This window comes from Rhineura floridana, chromosome 8, assembly GCF_030035675.1.
Source record: "Rhineura floridana isolate rRhiFlo1 chromosome 8, rRhiFlo1.hap2, whole genome shotgun sequence".
NCBI lineage: Eukaryota > Metazoa > Chordata > Lepidosauria > Squamata > Rhineuridae > Rhineura > Rhineura floridana.
The window spans coordinates 80944425-80964945 of NC_084487.1; the positions used below are offsets into that span (position 1 = coordinate 80944425).

The window sequence follows — 20521 nt, forward strand, 5'->3', positions numbered from 1 at the left end:
ACTTACCTCCTACGTTTCTGGATGAAGCCCTGGCACTGATAGTTAGCCAAGCTTTGGCAATTGCCCCAATTATATTCTTATGCCCTAATTCTGTTGTTATATTAACATAAACAAAATGTTAAAAACAGAATGTGATTTTTTTTAAGTTCATAATATTTCACAATGTAAACATTGATAATCAAATATTTGATACAATTTAATTTTTGTAGAAAGACATCTTACAAATCAGTGAGGGGTTTTTTTGTAGGAGGGAGGGTTCATGAACTGAGAGTTTCCTGCCCTTAAATACTGAGTTTTACATGATTTGTAATAATTTTCATTTTATTTAAAATGTAATATAGAGCTAGCACATCTCACAGATTGCTCTAATTTCAAATATCTATCACCAGTCTGAGTTGCATCAGCCACAATAATTGCTTATGATCCATTACATTTTGTTCAAAAACATATTGGCCAGGTGAGGTGAGTAATGGGCTCCTTCAGGAGAAAAGGGATACAAATCTAATAAATAAATAAATAATTTAGAATTGTCATGCATCATTCACTCATATTTTACATGTGTGTCTAGATAATGTCACTATCTTTGTGAAGTCAGCCTCTGTTTTCGCAGCAATTGTCCCATGTTTTCCTATACCACAGAAAATCTGGCTTAAAAAAAATAATAATTAACCAGTAGTGACAACATCCAAGGTGTAGATATTACTTATCACTATTTCTTTTTCTAAGGGTCCACCTGCTGGTTTTCAGATGACCAGTTACTTCCTCTTTCCATCACTGCTAATCTGATTGGTTTCCTAATCAAAGAGTTCCTGTTGCCTGGTGTGTTTGTGTGTGTGTGTGAGGAGAGTGAGTGTGGGAGAGATTACTCTTGCTGCAAAAAAGAAAGGAAATGCAGTTTCTTCGGATGTGCAAAATTTGGACTTTTTGGTTTTTTAGCACAGAATGCACAGCCATAGGGCGGACAGGGCAGCAAAGAGATCCTACTTTGCTGTCTCCATTGCATCCTCAAGAAGCCACCCAGCTGGATTGTTCTGTGTGATCTGGAGGTTTGTCACTCCTGACTGGGGGGCAGACCTCTGGACCACTTGATGTCCAGCTGTAAATGGCTGGCTAAATACTTTGAGGTCAAAGTTGCTTGGCTCTGCAGTGATTTAGTCAGAGCTTGGAAAAGTTACTTTTTTGAACTACAACTCCCATCAGCCCCAGCCAGCATGGCCACTGGATTGGGCTGATGGGCGTTGTAGTTCAAAAAAGTAACTTTTCCAAGCTCTGATTTAGATGCTACAGTTGTGGCACTTCCAGCCAAGGTGTCCAATGCAACATCAAACCCAGTGTTGTGGGATCAATTCCAGTTAATGCGACCTGATGATGTAGACAAGATACTTGCGGTGATCACCTGGTCATTCGATCCTTTTCCATCCTGGCTTGTTAAAGCTAGCTGGAGTGGAATAACTGAATGAGTCACAGGTGTAGTAAATGCATCTTTGTGTGATGGTGTGATGCCCACTGCCCTTAAAGAGGCAGTCATGTGTCCACTTCTTTAAAGTCCACACTGGACTCAATGGAGTGTAACAACTATACTATGTGGGCTCCTACTGGGAGGAAGGGCGGGATATAAATAAAGTAAATAATAAACTATAGACCAGTTGCCAACATCCCTTTCTTGGCAAAGGTGACGGAGAAGGTGGTTGCAGAGCAACTGCAGGTGTTCCTGAATGAGACTGATTATCTAGATCTATCACAATATGGATTCAGACCTGGTTTCAGAACAGAAATAGCCTTGGTCACCCTGATGGATGACTTCTATCATGAGAGAGACAGGAACTGTGACCCTGTTACTTCTTCTTGATCTCTCAGTAGCATTTGATACCATTGACCATAATATCCTCCTGGACTGACTCAATGGCATGGGTATTGGAGGCACTGTATTATGGTCACATCCAGAAAGTAACACTGGGTGAAGGTTCCTCAGCCCCCTGGCACTTGTGCTATGGGGTCTGCAGGGTACTATTCTCTCTCCAGTGCTATATGAAACTACTGGGAGTGGTCATTAGGAGTTTTGGAGCAAGGTGTCAGCAGTATGCTGATGAAACACAGCTCTATTTCTCTGTAACAGCTGAATCGGGAGAGGCTGTGAATGCTCTGAATGCTCTAGTGGACTGGATGAGGGCCAATAAACTGTGCTTGAATCCTGGGAAGATGGAAGCTCTTTGGGTAGGTGGTTCCCATGTCTAGGAGATAGGAAAGCTACCTGTTCTGGATGGGGTCAAACTCCCTCTGAAGGTTCAGGTCCATAGCCTAGGGATACTCCTGGATTCATCTTTGTCACTAGAAGCCCAAGTATCCTCTGTGGCTAGGAGCGCCTTTTACCAGCTTTGTCTGATTCATCAGCTACGGCTGTTCCTGGACAAGGGTAGCCTGATCTCTGTAGTCCATGCGTTAGTAACCTCGAGGCAGGATTATTGCAATGTGATGTGTATGGGGCTGCCCTTGGCCTTGGTGCAAAATGTAGAGGCCAGACTGCTAATGGGAGCACATGGCCGACATGTGACGCCACTCTTTAAACATCTGCACTGGCTGCCCATTCACTGCTGAGCTAGGATCAAGGCCCTTGCATTAATTTGCAAAGTCCTTAATAATTTAGGTCTTGGGTGTCTTAGGGACCTCCTGAACCCTTATATCCTAGCTCGATCATTGAGATCATCTGCAGGAATAGCCTTGGTCATCCCCCAAGTTGGTGAGGCTTATTTAACATTGACACGAAATTGAGCCTTCGGTATCATCAGCCCAGTTCTCTGGAATGCTCTGCCAACAGATGTTCAGCAGGTGCCTTCTGTTTTAACTTTTACATGCCTCCTAAAATCCTTTCTGTACCACCAAGCTTATGCAGGCAATTAAGATGTCATTTTTGTTTTTATTGTATTTTTAATGTTTTTATTGTATGGTTGTTGCTTGTTTTGTTTTTAATTTGTTGTAAACCACCTTGTTGTTTTTAATGAAATAGCAGTATACAAATATATTTATAAAATAAATAAAATATAAAATAAAGTCATCCTACATAAACATCTTCACTGTTTCATGTTGGGAGGTAAGAACAATTTCTAGAAATGATTTAGCAACCATGAGGGGTTGGGACAAATGGAGAAAGACTCATGCCCACTATGTGGACAGAATATAGTAGAGTGTGCATGAGAAAGGCCACACTGTTGTAATTCCAGATGCAACAACAACTAAGGGCTCTCCATCTGGAAACACCCATTGATTCCGTGCATTATGAGCTCAATGACTGATTGCTTAAAGTTACTGTCATTACAATGAACCTTTAAAAAAAGAGGCTAAATTACATATGATTCCACTAGAAGTCCTCACTCGGGTTGGTGTAGATTTCAAAGCTTTAACTAAATAAATCAAGACCATTGATATTCAGCCTTTCTCCAAGTGGTAAGCCTGGTAAGTGGTAACTTGGAGAAACCAAACATTTCAAATAAACTCTGCAGAGATTTTAGAGCAGTGGTCTTCAGCTTTTCAAACTCAGGCTCCATCATTAACCACTGTCTTTAATACAAGAAACAGTTTTAATTTTTACCTTTTTATTATTTGTCCCTTTCCTTTTTTCCTTGCTCATACAGGCTGGTTTAGGACACTGTGCAGGAACCTAGCAGCTGCTGCCATTTTAGATATCGTTTAATGGCTTCTTTACATCCCTGACAACTAACAACAAAGAAAATAAACTTTTTTAAAGAATGGTGGCATCACTGAAATGTGACCCACCTTAGGTTAGTTTGTGCATTCCACTTGTGTGTCATGACCCACCAGCTGAAGACCAATGTTGCAATTCACTTTGCTGTGAAACATTTATTTTTCCTTGAGAAGAAACACAGCATGTCATGCGATTGTGTTGCAATGTATGAAGGGCTGCACAGGCCAAAGGAGCCCCATTGTCTATTGCATTTTGTTATACTTTACATCTCTCACATCCTGTCATAATCTGGTGTTTCTTATACTAATCTGTATGAAAACATATGTTTAAAAATAGAATTGCCCTTTTGCAGAATCACAATAATGTTATCTATCTTTGTAATAGAAGTGCTTCATTAGGTGCCATTAGATCTGTTCTCATCACAGCCATTGCCAGAGGAGTAGCACATTGTTGCCTTGGAGAACATATTTATAGAGATTCTGGATGTTGATTGGCTTTTTCTTCTCTCTCATTTACTGAAAAGTAGCTGAGGGTGGAAACCATATTTTAAACAGTAAAAAGTGAATATCTTTGCCAGATATGCACTCCTCTTTTCTGAGGTTGTAAAGAACTAAGCTCTCTTCCCAGCCAATGCAATGAAACATTATTAATTTATTGCTGCATCATGATTCTGACACTTCTGGCATGCTTGCAGAGATTAAAGTTTCTTTTATCAAAATTCCCAAGACTGTGGTGTCTAAAGGTCCCAGCTGTTCACAAGTGGCTGAAATTGAATTGTGATTGTTCAACAAATCTACACATTGAATTGATTTATAGCCCAAACACGTAGAAGCTGATTATATGAATACAGACTCAAATTTGTTTGAGGAAGTGTTGTCAAAAAAGCCTTTTTTGGGGGTACATATTTCTTAGTATATGATCCTATGCATACTTATTTCCACTAAATGAAATTGGAATGAAGTAACTGATTTTAGGACAAGGATGCCAGCATAACATTTTCCCAATAAAATGTCTTGAATGTTTCATTGGCTGAGATTTTAAGCATGGCTAGTGGCATTGAAATAAGTTCCTTTGAAATGAAGAGCATTAATTTTCTTATACTTGTTTAGGATTAGGGCATCAGCACAATACTTTTTCAATACTTGGGAGTTTCCAGTCTCTTTTAATACCTTGGGTACCACATTGGCATATTGATTGGAGTATAATGGAATTTAAATGACATTTGGAAGACTGTAGGTGGGTGTAATATTACCCTATGTTGAGCCTTTATATCACATATACCCTTGTGGTAATCTGGTTTGAATGAGATGTAACAGGAAGCTACTCTCTGCTCTGGGATGTAGTATTTCATATTTGTAGAAGTGTAGGAGCAGGCTGTGGTTATTCACTTGTGAGATTACAAAATATAATTCATTTAAGAAGCATATTATTTTTCAGAGCCAGGTCCTGGTAAAGCCTGGCTTTGCTTAAGTGACAGAGGTGCAATATAGCCTCTTTCTCTCAGCTAAGTGGCCAAAAGTAGTATGGAAAATGAGAAGGTGACACCTTATTACTGTGTTCTCTCTGCTCACCTGCTGCAACAGCTTTCTCCTAGGAGCAGTTTGCTTTGGAAGACTTTCATAGGCTGCTGTAGGAGTCTGGGAGTCTATTTGGCTGGGCGCAGCAAGAGCAGTAGTAATATTGTTCTTATATTTGGGGAAACCTTAATGAGTTTTAAATAATCTCCAGGTTTTTTTATTGAAGCAGCCCACCAATATGGGAGTTGTGAAAGCCAGATGTAAACAGACAGAAGACTTGATTCACTTTTGATGTTACCTATTCCTATTAATGACCAACATTTGTGTAATTAATAACCGATATTTGTAAATAAATTAATCCTGTCTTTGTTTTTTTTAAAAAAATAAAAAGCTTCATTTGCATATAATTAAAGCAAGCGTTCCTGGGAGCACTGATTTTCCCCCCACCCCCAAGGATAAGCTATCTGTAAAGCATATTCTGTATCTAGGGATGCCAAGCTAGTGGCTTCAAGTTTATATCAGGGCTTTGAAGGAATTTTGGGAAGCAGTTATGGGTGGAACTATATTAGCCTCATACCGAGGAAGCCATTGTATCATTCAAGGCTGGGTCCTACAGAGAATACCCAGTGATGGAGTATGGGTACAGAGACTACTTTCAGTTCCAGAAATAGCTGAATTCATCTATCAGTAAGTAAAAAGCAGGAATAAGCTAACAGTTCACATTAGGAATTTAGGATGCTAGGTATTAGGACCATGGATAGGGGGCTGGGCTGGGCTGGGTTGAGTTGTTATGAATGGACCTTGAACTTCCTCATGAGCATAGTTCACTAGAAATGCAAGTTCCCCAATTGTGAGGGTAGCAAGACTGTTTGCTAGAGTTATCCGCACATCACTCCTAAAATGTGTATAAATCTCCCCTTAACCCAATGACACACACAGAGAAAGTAAAATAAAGTGGTTTTATTAAGAGAAGAATTAAGGAAAAATATTGCAGTGTACAATTACGGTTAATATTTGAACAGCATCTAACTATTAGTCATTCATGCATTTTGTAGTGCTGGATAGACTAAAGCAAAGATACCTTATGGACACTTTCAGAGTTCAGTTCAGCCACACAGAGAAAAAAAGGAAAGAAAGAGACCCAGAAGTTGTGTATGCCTTTTCTGAAGTGTTGCTGTGAGTCTAAGGCTGAGAGAGAGACTTTCATATCTAGCCCAATGAGCCAGACTCCGCCCTCATGTAACCAGCATTAGATTTGAAATATCTCACTCAAATCCTTAACTCTGAAGCTCTGTGTTTGTTCCAATGATGCTGGGGAGCATTTGTAAGTAAGGCAGATGTTGGAGCCCTCCAGAAGAGGAACTGCTGACCCCTTCAAACCCCTCATGTTTTATACCTTTTCTAACTGAACTGACCCGCAATGTAAACCTGACCAGGAAGATGTGGATGTGACAGATAAGAACAATGAAAGAATTTAGAATTACTGGTCAAGGAATCTGGTTTTTTCTAGAAACCATTCCCCAATAAATTCCCAAATAATAGCTGCAGTCTTTCTGCTGTAAATTTCTGATGTTTCAGATAATCATTATCCTGTCTCCTCCTAAAGGTTAAGATTATCATAAACCTCATGCAAACTGTTACTTTGTTTGAAATGAGCATCTGATTCTTTCTGTGCAACAATCCCTAAATTTTCATAGGAGTCAGGAAGTCTATACCCTCAGGCTGTCAAGATATGTAGCTGCTCAGAGGCAGAGCTTGGAAAAGTTGCTGTTTTGAACTACAGCTCCCATCAGCCCCAGCCAGCATGGGCACTGGATTGGGGTGATGGGAGTTGTAGTTCAAAAAAGTAACTTTTCCCAGCTCTGTCCAGAGGTCACAGAGAGGCTGTTTCCCAGGAATCTTTGCTGCTGCAGATTTTCCAAACTCTGGTTCACTGTGGTGAATCAAAGATTAAAAATCCCCACTATTTTATTCCTTATTACAGTGACCAATAGACAAATAGTATAAAGTGTTGCGGTAACATGCCTATTGAGCTCTGAAATATTCAGCCTTTTTGGGAAAGGTTAGCTTAGAAATAAGGCAGTCTCATTCTAATGTGCAATCTGGCAATGCTTGTCTTGGGACACTTGGTGTTGTATGGCAGTGAAGGCAGTGAATGCTGGGTGCTGCAGATATTCTGAAGGCAACTGGAAAGGAAGCAATCCCAGGGGTTGCAGATGGCTGGGGCTGAGCCCTTGGATGATTCTGCTTCTCTAATGGGGATTTTTTTGGAGTATGTTTTCTCATGACTGATATCTGTGATATCCCAGGGACAATGTCTTCACGAGTCTTGGAACTAATATGCTTCTCTGACAGGGCTCTGGATCTGTGCCTGGGTACTGAGCCATGAAATCAGTTTCTGCTACTGCAACAATCTCTTCCCTTCACCTACACAGCAACAAGCCTTAACCCCCATTTCTCATGAATCCTGGGCTCTTCAGTAGGTCTCATTTGACAGTCGATAAACAAATCAGGCTAAATCATATAGTCTCCTAGAAGTTGGATCTTATCTTTGCTCTAAACCAGGGAGGGGGAACCTGTGGCCTTCCACATGTTGTCATCACCCTGACAGCTGGCTATGCTGACTGTGGCTGATGTAAGTTGGAGTCAAACATCTGGAGAGGCACAGGTTCCACATCCCTGTTCTAAACTATGAATCCTAACAATAATAAGCTAATAAGCTCTCTTTCATCTTGAGTGATCTTGTGTGTTAGAAATCTTTTTCTTATTTAGGATCAAATTTAAGCTTTGCACAATAGAAATTCCTTATGTCGATTACATGAGAATCTCAGATTAATGAACATTTTAATAACAGTTTTCTAGAATTAATACCTTCAAAATATTTCAAATATTTTAAAAAACTTCATTTTTAGGAAGCTGCATAGGCTGGAAATGTTGTTATTAATTCATGAAATATTACTTTAGAAGGCAAGTGTCAAAATTAACTTGCACTAACAATTTGCTGAACACAGTGGATAGAACATTTAAAAAATTACTCTGACAGTTCAAGGACAGCCAGAATAAAAAAAAATTGGTTATGTATCTCAATTATAGATACAGAGACATTTTCTTGAACTTTTGTTCATTGCTTCTTCACTTGCACCCATCTGAAGTTTACCTGGATAATTTTTCAGTATTCTTCAGGGAAGAGTCAGACAAAAAGGATGTAGTTTGCATGAGAAAAACACCAGAAGCTAGGATAAATAACAATAGTTTAGATAGGTAAAAGTTAGTTAGTTCAATAATAATTTATGGGAAATGATAATAAAATCCTTTTAGGTCTGGATGGAGGTGGACTTAAGAGATCACATCATATTTTGGAGAAGTTACTTTAAAAAGATCCCTTTCTAAATGTAGATCAAACTGACCAAAGCTTGGAAAAGTTACTTTTTTGAACTACAACTTCCATCAGCCCCAGCCAGCATGGCCGCTGGACTGGGCTGATGGGAGTTGTAGTTCAAAAAAGTAACTTTTCCAAGCTCTGATTAACTGACCTTGTCAGAGAATTGCTTTCTTCATCCCTTTCTCCATCATAGAAGGTTGCTATCTCTCTCCAAATTAAATTGGCTTTTGAGCTGGAGAACGTTACATTGTGTCTGTTACAATTAGCATTGGGAGCATGCTAATTGCAAGGTTCAATCATTACTGAAATATAAGCCTTCATTATTTCTTGGTTCATTTCTACCAACATGAACTTTTGGTATGACTTGATTGCTTCCTTGGTACTACTTCTTAATGCAGTCATATATTTTGCTTAAGAGTCTCTCCGAAAGTTTTAATACACATCATTCATGCAGTATAATTCTGTGTATGTTCATTCAGATGTAAATCTCACTAAGTTCAGTGGAATTTACTCCCTAGTGAGTGAATTTAGGATTTCACCCAACAGTGCAATCCTAATCACATCTACTCAGAAGTAAATCCCATTGAATTCAATGGGGCCAACTCACAGGTGTGTGGGGTTAGGATTTCAGCAGTCTAAAACACACTGACTTGGTCGTAAGCTCTGCTGAACTCAATAGGGCTTACTTCTGAGTACAGGATTGTGCTGCATATCTAACATGTCATGGAGGCAGCGATCTTGCCCATCTGTCAATTGCCTGATGTCACAATGATGTCAGGTGACCTATTTTGCTCACACAGACAATCAGGTGATAGTGGTGCTTGCAAACCATGTGGCCCAGCTATTATTATTATTTATTAAATTTTTATTCTGCCCTTCCTTCCAGGGGGAGCCCAGCCAAGAGCTACATCTTTATGTGTCTCACACATGACATATATAATGTCAGGTGTAGGGCAGCTGGGCATGGCTTGGCCAAAATAACCTTGTGAGCCAAATGAAGAAGTCTGGCAGACCTAATTAGGCCCAAGTGGCAGAGGATCCCTATTCCTGATGTATGTGCTTTGCCCACTACTATCTGGTGGTGAAGAGATTCTGAAAGGGACAGAGGATTTAGGGGGTTATTTGTCACAACCTAGAAGTGACCAACAGGACCAAATGTCATATAAGTACCAGTCTGTCCTGGAATAAAATCATTTTCAGACTTCAGATGTGGTGATTAATTAGTCCTTGAGATTTTACACTAATGTAATCTAACTGCAGTATCAGAATCAAAATATATCTATTTTTGAAAATGATTGTTTTGAAAGCAATACCCTCTGCTCTTGCAATTGTTTCAGGGATCTTCTTCCAGAATTCTACATTATCTAATAGTTTTAAACCACCTGATTGTCATCTTAGATTTACTAGTGGGTAGTTTGCAACTATTAATGTTTGCATCCATTGGATTTTAATGTTAAATAATTTCAAGCTTATTTTGTGTTCACCCCTCTGACATCTTTTATAGAATCAACCATATCCTATTTCATCCTCATTTACTAGGCTAAATTGGCTGACCTGTTCCAACACTGTGTCTGTCCATTAGTTATGTTACATGTTAGATGAAAACTGCTGAGTAACACTTCTGAAAAACCAGGGGATATTTTAAGATTTTTAAACTTTGGAAATTGTCACAGCTGTGGCTGTTGTTTCAACCAATAGAACGATGGACTTAGCTCATAGGAATGCAATGCTCAAATTACAACCTCCCTCAACGCAAGGGATATTAATTCAGAGAATTTGGAACATTCTAACCCACCCAAACTAGCAGATATGGTTTAGATAGGTCAGCATTAATCAAAGTCATAAAATCATAACTATTTTTGTAATGAGGAAAATAAATTCCCCATAAAATTGTATTGGATACAAAAGACACTGCTGGACACTTATAGAAAGAACTGAAAACAAACCTGAAATGAGCTATAAACTTTAATCTGCCCTTCAGGATGAAAACCACAGACCAGAATCATGACCACCCCAAGGAAGAAGAGCACACTTAACATGTAGAGGAAATAATAATGTACAACCCATGGTGTGAAATCAAGGAGCAGGTTTTCATCTATGTTTGGATACAATTGGATGTCATTTTGATGCCACTGTGGTGTAGTAGTTAGAGTGTTGGACTATGACCTGGGAGACCAGGATTCTAATCCCTACACAGCCATGAAACGCACTGGGTGACCTTAGGCTAGTCACTGCCTTTCAGCCTCAGAGGAAGGCAATGGTAAACCACCTCTGAATACCTCTTACCACAAAAACCCTATTCATAGGATTGCCATAAGTCGGAATCGACTTGAAGGCAGTCCATTTACATTTAGTATGAAGAAATATTTGTATAAGCATGACTGTCAAATATGTTTATTATTTACACAATCTGTAAAGATATTTATAGTGCAATCCTATGCATGTTTACTCAGAAGCAAGTCCCAGTGTATTCAATGGGGCTTATTCAAATCGAAGCATGCACAGAACTGCAACCTCAACTGATAAGGAACTTCATTCACCCAAACCAAAACTCGGAATCATGCCACTTTAAGCTGTTTTGTAACTGTCTTATACTTGTTTTTATAGTTATTGGATTTTAAATGGATTTATTTCTTGTTGTGAGCTGCCTTGGTTTCCAATTGGCAACCCTACCTCACAGGGATGTTGGAAAGACTCCGCATGCACACACGCACTGGAGATGTAAAATACATATACCCCATATAATAGTTTTCTGTCAAAACCAGTTGGTCATTGTAGAACATTTTTTTTTAATGAAATCAGTATTAGTTTCCTACATAATAAAAGCAGTGACACCTAAGTAAGCCCTGCTTAATTGCTTTAAAAATAGGATTGGAGGGGGAGAGAAAGATGTGCAACACAAACACAATCCTTTGCTATAACACTCAAGAGTCCATTAATTTACAGCACAATCCTAACCATGTCTACTCCAAAGTAAGTCCTATTGAATTCAATGAGGTTTCCTCCCGGTGTGTGGAATTAGGATTGCAGCTTTACTCCCAGAAAAGTGAGTATAGGATTAAAGCTTCATATTGGGAAGGTTTTCAAAACAGCACCCTCTTCAACAGCCCAGGAAAATTTGAACTTGTTTGACTCATAATTAGAAAAGCATCACACATTGTCATGACATTTAGATCTCCTGCACACAAGAGAGAAAGAGGCTTTTACTGCTGAAAGCTATAAACTTACTCAGTTTATGAGATTTTCAGATAAGCAGGAAAAAAACACAATAGGTTGCAATAAGTTCTAGCTATTGCCTGGAGATCAACAAATTCCTTGTCAATCACAACCCTGACTTCACATATTGACTACAAACCTGAAAGGCTGGGGTTAGAGCAGGCAGCTGCAAGCTCACTTCACAGAAGTTATGGGGAGGACTGACATTTTGGTGTATATCTTGAACCTGACCACCTAGAAACTTAATTTTCTTAAAATGAAAGCTAAGAGTCCAGAGATCCAGGTGACTCACCTGGAGACCTGGAGAGGACCCCAAAAATCCAGAGTGGGCAAAAACCAGAGACCTGGCAAACCTAGTCCAAAAGGAGTGGTAGCTGGTGAACCAGTCATAGCTGGAAATAGGCCCTTCTAGCCTCTCAGGCCATCTATGAACCTGCTCCTTCCAGGGGAGTGCAACCCCATCCAGAACAGTCTGTCCTCCCATTTCCTAGATTAAAGAACTTGGAACACAAAACACCTTTGTCTCAGGTGTTTCAGTTTCAGTTTGTTGCCCCACATCCAGCCCATGACTGCCTCCAGACACTTCTCAATCACCTCTCCTGATTCAGATGGAACAGAGAGGTAGAGCTGAGTGTCATCTGACACTTCACTCCAAAATTCCTGATGACCGCCCCCAGTGGCTTCATATAGATGTTAAATAGCATGGGGGATAAGATGGAACCTTGTGGGACACCACAGGAAAGCGTCCATGGTGTTGAACAGAAGCCTCCCATAACTACTTTCTGGAAACATCCCTGGAGATAGGAGCAAAACCACTGAAGTACAGTGCCCCCAACCCCCACCTCCAGAAGGATGCCATGGTTAGTGAAGGTGACCATCAATTTGTTACCAAGTTATCATGTGCAAATGCACTTTGACTGAACCCTGACCCTTAAGCTGTATCACAAGCTGGTCAAACATCCCCAGGCACATCCTATCAGCATAAATTATATTGGTGTAACATGGGCTTGAGTAACTTGTAACCCAAATGGAAGAAAAAACCCATGCACATCTGGGTGCATACTGTGGTGCCAGCAGGCCCAACTACAGTTTTGAAATGGCTCTGAGCAAAGTGCTCTCTGGTGGCCTCGTTCCATCAGTGGGCCCTGGTGGGTTTACCCAGGGGTAGAGGCATCAGTGCTCTGAGCAGTGCTGGATGGTCAGATTTAATCAATTTTTTTTTCAGTGACCCAAAGGAAAATTATGTTAGGAGCATTGTTGAAAATTTAAACAGCAACTAAACATAAACAGAGGCCAGAGTAGGCATTAGCAGTTGGTCCTGACAGGATGTTGGGGCCCTGGCAGTTGTTTGCTGGGTGTTGACATTAGGCTTAGGTGTCAGTGACAATATTCTAAATGACAAAATTACAGAATTCCTGGCCTCTGAGTTACTGTACAAAATATGCATCTGGGATATAGAAATTATTAGTTGAAGGTTAAACCTATAATCCTCATACAGTTCTCGTACATACTGTAAAAACAGTTGTAATATTAATGCACCCTCACAATCAGAATTTATGTTCTCACATAGAGATGCTGGCAATCTTATTTATTTACAGTATTTCTAAACTGACTTTTCTTCATGGTTGATGTTTATGTACAGCATAATTTAAAATTATGATTTTATCCAACATTCTTAAATTACAACTGTAAAATCATAACATCCCTTAAATATTTGTAGACCCTAGTGCTTATTAGAAATATTATGTTATTTTAACATTTCAGGCATTTGATTAGAATTTTGGTTTTATTCTTCATCCCTTGTAAATTATCAAGTACGATTATGTTTTGTAGAGGTTTGCAGTGTGTTAAGCCTTGAGATGAAAGACATTTTTCCATGTGTGTTTTTCTTTCTGCCCTTGCTATATTTAGGGAATAAATTGTTTATACTGTCCCAGAATGTTTGTGTATATCTAAACCATCATACAGAATACAAACATGTGATACCCTATTCTCTTATTATGCCATGACTAAAAAGGAGAGAAAGAAAACTGTGAAGTAATTGCATTTGAGCTGCTTTGTAATTTATTAAACACTTCCATCAAATGACAAGATGTCTACATTCAAAGAACCATCTGATCCAAAGCAGTAAGGGTATAAAAAGTATTAAATGTTTTTTTAACAAGCAATTTTAATGTGATATTGTTTCAAAAATGAAATGCTTAAATGTCCTCAGTGAACTAAATCCATCTTTGGTGATGTCTAGGAAGGATTGGTTCTCCTAAACAGTACAATTTTATGTTCAGATTTTAACAATATACATCTATGTAAGTATTTAGAGAGTTTAATGGACATGATAGCATTTCATTGTTAAGTATAAACGCTAGACTATGTGATTCCACACTAAAAGCATATAGTGGGATAGAACTTTGTTGACAGCTTTGTAGGATTGAACTATTAGTTGAGTAGTCATTGGGCTGCATCCAATAGCATTGCTCAGGTGACGTTAAGACTTTCATCAGAGGAAGATGAGGGAAATTAATTCCAGTGCTTCTCTTCCCCCTGCACCCCTAATACACCCCCCTAAATCTACTCTGGAGGGTTCCCCAACCCTCTGGAGTATATTTGAGGAGTGCCAAGACTGAAGGGGAGTGGGAGAAGGGCTCTGTTCTACTTCCACAGTTGGAGGCAGTATGCTTCTGAATACCAGTTGCTGGAAATCACAGGAGGAGAGAGTATTTTTGTGCTTAGGTCCTGCTTTCGGGCTTCCCATAGGGATCTGGTTAGCCGTTGTGAGAACAGGATGCTGGACTAGATGACTCAGTCGTGATCCAGCTGGCTCTTCTTAAGTTTTTTTGAGAATAGCTGGCAAATCCTTTCCTCCTCAGTCTTCTGATGGAAGCCTTACTGTCACCTGAGTAACATTGTTGGATACAACCTGTTATTTCAAAGTTTAATAAAGTAAATATTTGTCTCCATGCCCAGGGTACTACTGATATATCAAATATGTTTGGCTAAATAGTCTCTTTTTTTTTTTTTTTTGCTTCTTTTTAGGTACTTCGAGAAGTGTAAAAGCAACTCCAGAGAAAGCTGAACTCTTTTTTCAGAAGCTAAGAAATACTCACGAATTCACAATTTTGGTGTCACTCAAACAAACTCGCTTAAATTCAGGTGTTATTTTTTCTGTTCATCACTTAGATCACAGGTAGGTGCATATACCTATATTTACAATAAATAAAATTAAAAAAGGTTAACATGAATCAGAAAGAGAAACCTGAGATTAACTAACAGTATAACCTAACATATTTCTACTCAGAAGTAAGCCCCAACTGAGTTCATTGGGACTTACTCCAGGTAGTGTATATAGGATTGCTGCCTTAGGCTGTGGTACTATGCATATCTATGTAGAAGAATATTCTGCTGAAGCACATTGGTTTCACTTCCAGTAATGGTGAAACCATATTAATGATAGGGACATTAGCTGACAGGATATATACAACAGTATTTGGAAATTGTTATGGTGCATGTAACTGTGGATAATGTAAATGGACAGAAATTCACAAGTTAAGATCAAAGAATAGATAGCTAAGATACATCAACAGCTGCCTCTATTTAAAAGTCTCCCCCTGCTAAGGTCAGAAAAGGGTTTTCTATCATTTACCTGTTATACTATTGTGGATCTCATCCTCATCTCACATAAATCAGCCTAACTTCATTGCCTCCAACAGACCTATATTGTTTCACATCTGTTGGCTTAGCTGTGTGCCTTTTAACTATTTGCTTTCTTACTTTCACACAGAGAATATTCTTCAAGGTTATGGAAAAAAATCTATAATAATAAATAGCAAAGCAACTTAGCAAGAATGCATTTAGGTTGAAGAAGCTAAACTATAAGACCCAAGGCCATTTGAGAACAATTTGTTCATGATATGACAAAAGAATTACTGTCACAGGTAAAAGAGGTGTTATCAAGACTGTTATACATCTGCCACAGCTGCTGAAACAGTCAACATATGGCCCCAGCAAAGAATTGTCAACAATGATCCTTGAAATTATATGAATTTACAACTCAAACTTCAAAGTCCTATAGTGTTACTTATTGAAACAAATGTGTTTTGCAGCCACAAAATAGCATATGATTGACAGCTGAGCCATTATACTGCAATAGCAACACTTTTTCATTGTTTCTAGCATAGACCACAGGGGATTTTAACAATAGTTAAACAATCTAACTATAGAAAGGAGACTGCATGCTTTTTCAAGGTATTGCTGTTAAACAACTATATATTGTATCACACAAGGATTAAGATGCTCATTTAAAATTAATATGTGTCAAATGTCTCAGGACCTCCTTAGATTGACAGCAGAAATTCAAGAGGCAATCAGGAATAAAAAGCAAATAATACATCAAGACCTTTTAAAATGCTGCTCTTTTTTTTTAAATAATGTTTTTATTGGTTTTGGGTAGAACAGAATACAAAACAAGAATAACTTGTACAACAATGAGAGAAAATAGTGCAGTTGACAATAGGAGTTATTGTACCTATAATGCTCTCTTGTAAGATTTTTAGTGATTTAAAATTGATCGTTGATTAGGATAAAACTTTAATTGTATATGCTGACATAAGCAGATACTTGAAGATGTGTTAAGTTTCTCAACACAGGTGAATATCATATTTAATAACTTTTTAGCATCTTGCAGATAATGCAGTTATAGAGCAGCAGTAAGCTAGAAAGACATGTGTATGGGAAATGATCACAAGACATCTCAATGTACGAGGAGGCATAGTGTGGCATGCTCTATTCCCCTGTCCCATACTCCTGTCTCGTGCCCCTACAACCCAGCCAGGTGGGCTTGTTGGTTTCTTTCTCACCCGTCCTATGTAGAATACAAGAAGTCCAAGAAGCTTTGTTTATATAACACAGATGAGGTAAGAGAGGTTCTTAATTGGTAAAAATAGATAGTGGATGCCAGCAGATCATTAGGAAGAATGTTTTCACACACTGCTGAGCCCTGGGAACTTGGTCTTCAAAGGCAGCTGCAATGAATCAGGCTGCTACAAAGCAAGGACACTGACCAACCAAATTGATAAGCAAAGGCAGAAGCATGAGACCCAAATTAAAAAAACACATTCCCACAGGTATAGCTAGTTAAAGTCACAGGTACAAACTTGCACCCAAGTCCAGGGGCTCATTTGGGTATAAATAAGGGTCCCTAATGCCTGCTCAGGGGGCTTCAACACAGACCATCAGTGCAGTGCTGTGTAAGCAGGTGGCCACCTGGGATTTCTCTTATATAGGGCTCCCAGAGAACAGAAAGGAGACGTAAGATAACAACTGCACTCATTTATGTGTTTATGTGTTTGCCTTGCCTATCATCAAATACTATATCTCAAATAAAGCATTGTGAAAATTGTTTCCACTTGAGTGCTCATTGCCTCTGGAATCTCTTGAATTTTCTTGTCTGTTGGCAACACAACATATCACATCCAACATAGCTGGGGCTATTATAAAGCCAGCAAGAAGATCACAGTATAGTAATATTTTGGGCTTTAGTGGCACACCTTGGACATTTTATTGAAGGGAAGCTTAAATTCCTCAGTTCAATCCCTCAAATAAATAAATTAACTATTCAGAATGCACTCCTGTAGAGGTTTAGGTGTATAATTGGTCTGACTACATGCATGTCTACCCAAAAGTTAGTAAGTGTCACTGAGCTTAGTGAATATATCTGTATAGAAGGAGCCCCAGGGTCAAATATGGCCCTCCAGGCCTCTGTGTCTGGCTCTCAGAGCTCTCAAATAGGCTATACCCATCACAAGCCCTTCTCTGTGCCCTCCTTGAGTGCTTTTGCTTTTGTGGAAATTATCTTGCTTGTGTGGATGGAGGATAGACAGATGTGTGTGGGTGTGTAGAAATCTGACTTTTGTTCAGCTGGAATGTAAGCCTTCTTGTACAAAGGTAAAAGTTGTAGCAGCGACCCTCAGAGCTCACTCACTCCCTGCCTGGGAACAGAAGTGGCTCCCATATAATAATAATAACAACAACAATAATAACAATAACAACAACAACAACAACAATAATATCAATATCTATATCTATATCCTGCCCTTCCTCCTAGTAGGAGATATGTTGCCACCAGTCCTTAATTTTCCCCCTGGCCTTGGGACAAGAGAAATTCTCAAGACTATGAGTGATTAATATTAATTAGGAAATTGAGGAAGCATCCAAGTTGCACTTCTCCTCCTCCAGGAAGCAGGAAGCTTGGTTTCTCCCAATTCTCCCTACACATGAATGAATGAATGCACAACATGTGTCCAAGGAATCTAGGCACAATGGAGTGAACACAATACCTTGTGTGCAGCCACAAATTCACATCAAACTCCAGCAGCCAATTTCAAAGAGAGTTTATTAAGAATAAGTTTAAGAGAGCAAAAGGGGAAATATAGAATAGCACGTGACAGAAAATAATGATTTCCAGTATATCTACACTAAGCAGTTACTCACACACATGGGCTTATGGTCACCTCATGAGTAATGTAGAATCTTGGATGGTCAGATAGATGATGAAAGACAAAGGAAAGTTGGCAATATAGTGGTTATGAACCAAGTGGGTTCTGATTGATGGTGTCTCTGACCAGCCAATCAAGTGAGCGGCACGTACCCAGGAAAGGTGCTATTACCATGCAGGTTGATTACTATGAAAATTCCTTCCACTATAAATCAGGTGGCCTTCAAGGTGCTGTATCACCTTTTGTCACCATGGAATTAGGAGCAGATTCATGTCTTATGGATCTGGCAACTTCTAGCTGGTACCTTTCACCCCATTTGTCTTAGATTTACTATTTGTTTCACCTGTTGTTCCAATCCACCCATTAGGCCTTTGATTTTATAGAGCCCCCTATAGACCCCCAGGGGGCCACAAAGTAATCCAGATGGGGCTGTGAACAGTAAATAAATGAATTATTTATTAATTTTTTTAAAAAAACTCTTCACTCGGGCTGGATGCTATCTGCTCCCCACTGCTACTGCAGATGACACCTTCCCTTGAGTGGCCCACCTCATGCATGAAATTTTAGAAGTTACTAAGAATTTGCCAGTGCAATGAAGAGGCCATGGGTTGGGTCCAGACTTCCCCTTCTGTCACCAGAAAGTCTCTTTCTATCTGCAGAAGGCGTTTGATCCAGTGGAGGGGAGGGATGGCATTTGCTGATTCCTCCCTTCTCTGTAGCTCCCTGAAAGATCACTCATACTGTTCTGGCGAGTCTCCCAACGCTCTGAAACAGTATAGGAGATGGTGGTGAGGCTCTAGAAAAATGGGAATGGACTGCCTTCAAGTCGATTCCGACTTACGGCGACCCTATGAATAGGGTTTTCATGGTAAGCAGTATTCAGAGGTGGTTTACCATTGCCTTCCTCTGGTGAAGCTCTGGAGACAGAGAGAAATTCACCTACCTCTGTCTGCAAGCAGGAACATCTCAGAGTAGAACTCATGCTCCCACAGGTGGATCTAACCCTCTTTTTAGTATTGTATTGAAGCTTCATTTTGAAAAAAATGGAAATGGACTGCCTTCAAGTCGATTCTGACTTATGGTGACCCTATGAATAGGGTTTTAATGGTTAGCGGTATTCAGAGGTAGTTTACCATTGCATTCCTTTGAGGCTGAGAGGCAGTGACTGGCCCAAGGTCACCCAGTGAGCTTCATGGATGTGTGGGGATTCGAACCCTGGTCTCCCAAATTGTAGTCCAACACTCTAACCACTACACCACACTGGCTCTCTTCATTTTGAAAACCAAGTTTTAATTTATGAGGGTCTGAATGGAAACTGAAATTGTGTTTCATTCACTGAAGTTCATGTTGAAGAGAATATAAATGCACTTTCTTAAGTATGCAAAACAAAGACAGAAATACCTGAATTTTCCTGGTAGCTAGAAATATTTTGTTGCAAATGTAAAAAATGAAGAAATAAAAGACAGGCACTTAGTGACAATCTTTTTAGCAAAGCAGCACCATTTATTTCATTAAAGTAAATTACAAATAGTGGGTGCCCATAATATCTGAACAGGAACACTCTTCCACAAACACAAGCAGCTACAATGAAAGCCCTGTTCCAGGTTGGTACGGAGCAACTGTTGTATGTAAAGAAAGTCCAGTACATGACCTCTTGCTCATTTGTAGGGACTCCACATGATTGGGACACCTGCAGGTGTCCTGATCATGCAGAGTCCCTACTTGAAAGCAGGAGCTTCTGTGTTGGGGTTTCTTCACAGGCAATGCTGCACAACATACAGTTATTGGAGGAAGAAGACATGACATCAGGGGCAGGACTAAAAGAGCTAAAAATGTGTCCCCACTCCAGAGCCAACACGATTGTTACCTGTGAGTGATGTTTGAATAGGGCTTTTTGCTCAGTTCTATTCATTGTAGTAACAAACAGAATCATTTCTGTTTCTTCACTGTTAACATTGCTTCATGAATTGATGCTCCATTTCTGGTTCAGGTACTTGGAACTAGAAAGCAGCGGTCATCGAAATGAAATTAGATTGCACTATCGTTCAGGAAGCCATCGATCACATACGGAAGTGTTTCCTTACATTTTGGCAGATGACAAGTGGCACAGGCTGTCTTTAGCAATCAGTGCATCACACCTCATTTTGCATGTAGACTGCAATAAGTAAGTGAAGAGTTGCATTTTGAATCAATTACTTGGAGCTTCAGCATTAAA

General features: G+C 39.5%; 1 protein-coding gene across 2 annotated transcripts in view; it reads left to right on the forward strand.

The window, feature by feature from the left end:
- Window positions 1-20521, forward strand: part of NELL2 (neural EGFL like 2) — a 228732-nt gene that overhangs the window by 11067 nt on the left and 197144 nt on the right. For both annotated transcript variants that reach the window (XM_061637833.1, XM_061637835.1), the window contains exons 3-4: window positions 14849-14999; window positions 20297-20470. In XM_061637833.1, coding sequence (XP_061493817.1) covers window positions 14849-14999; window positions 20297-20470 — 325 coding nt within the window. The remainder of the gene's footprint in view (window positions 1-14848; window positions 15000-20296; window positions 20471-20521) is intronic.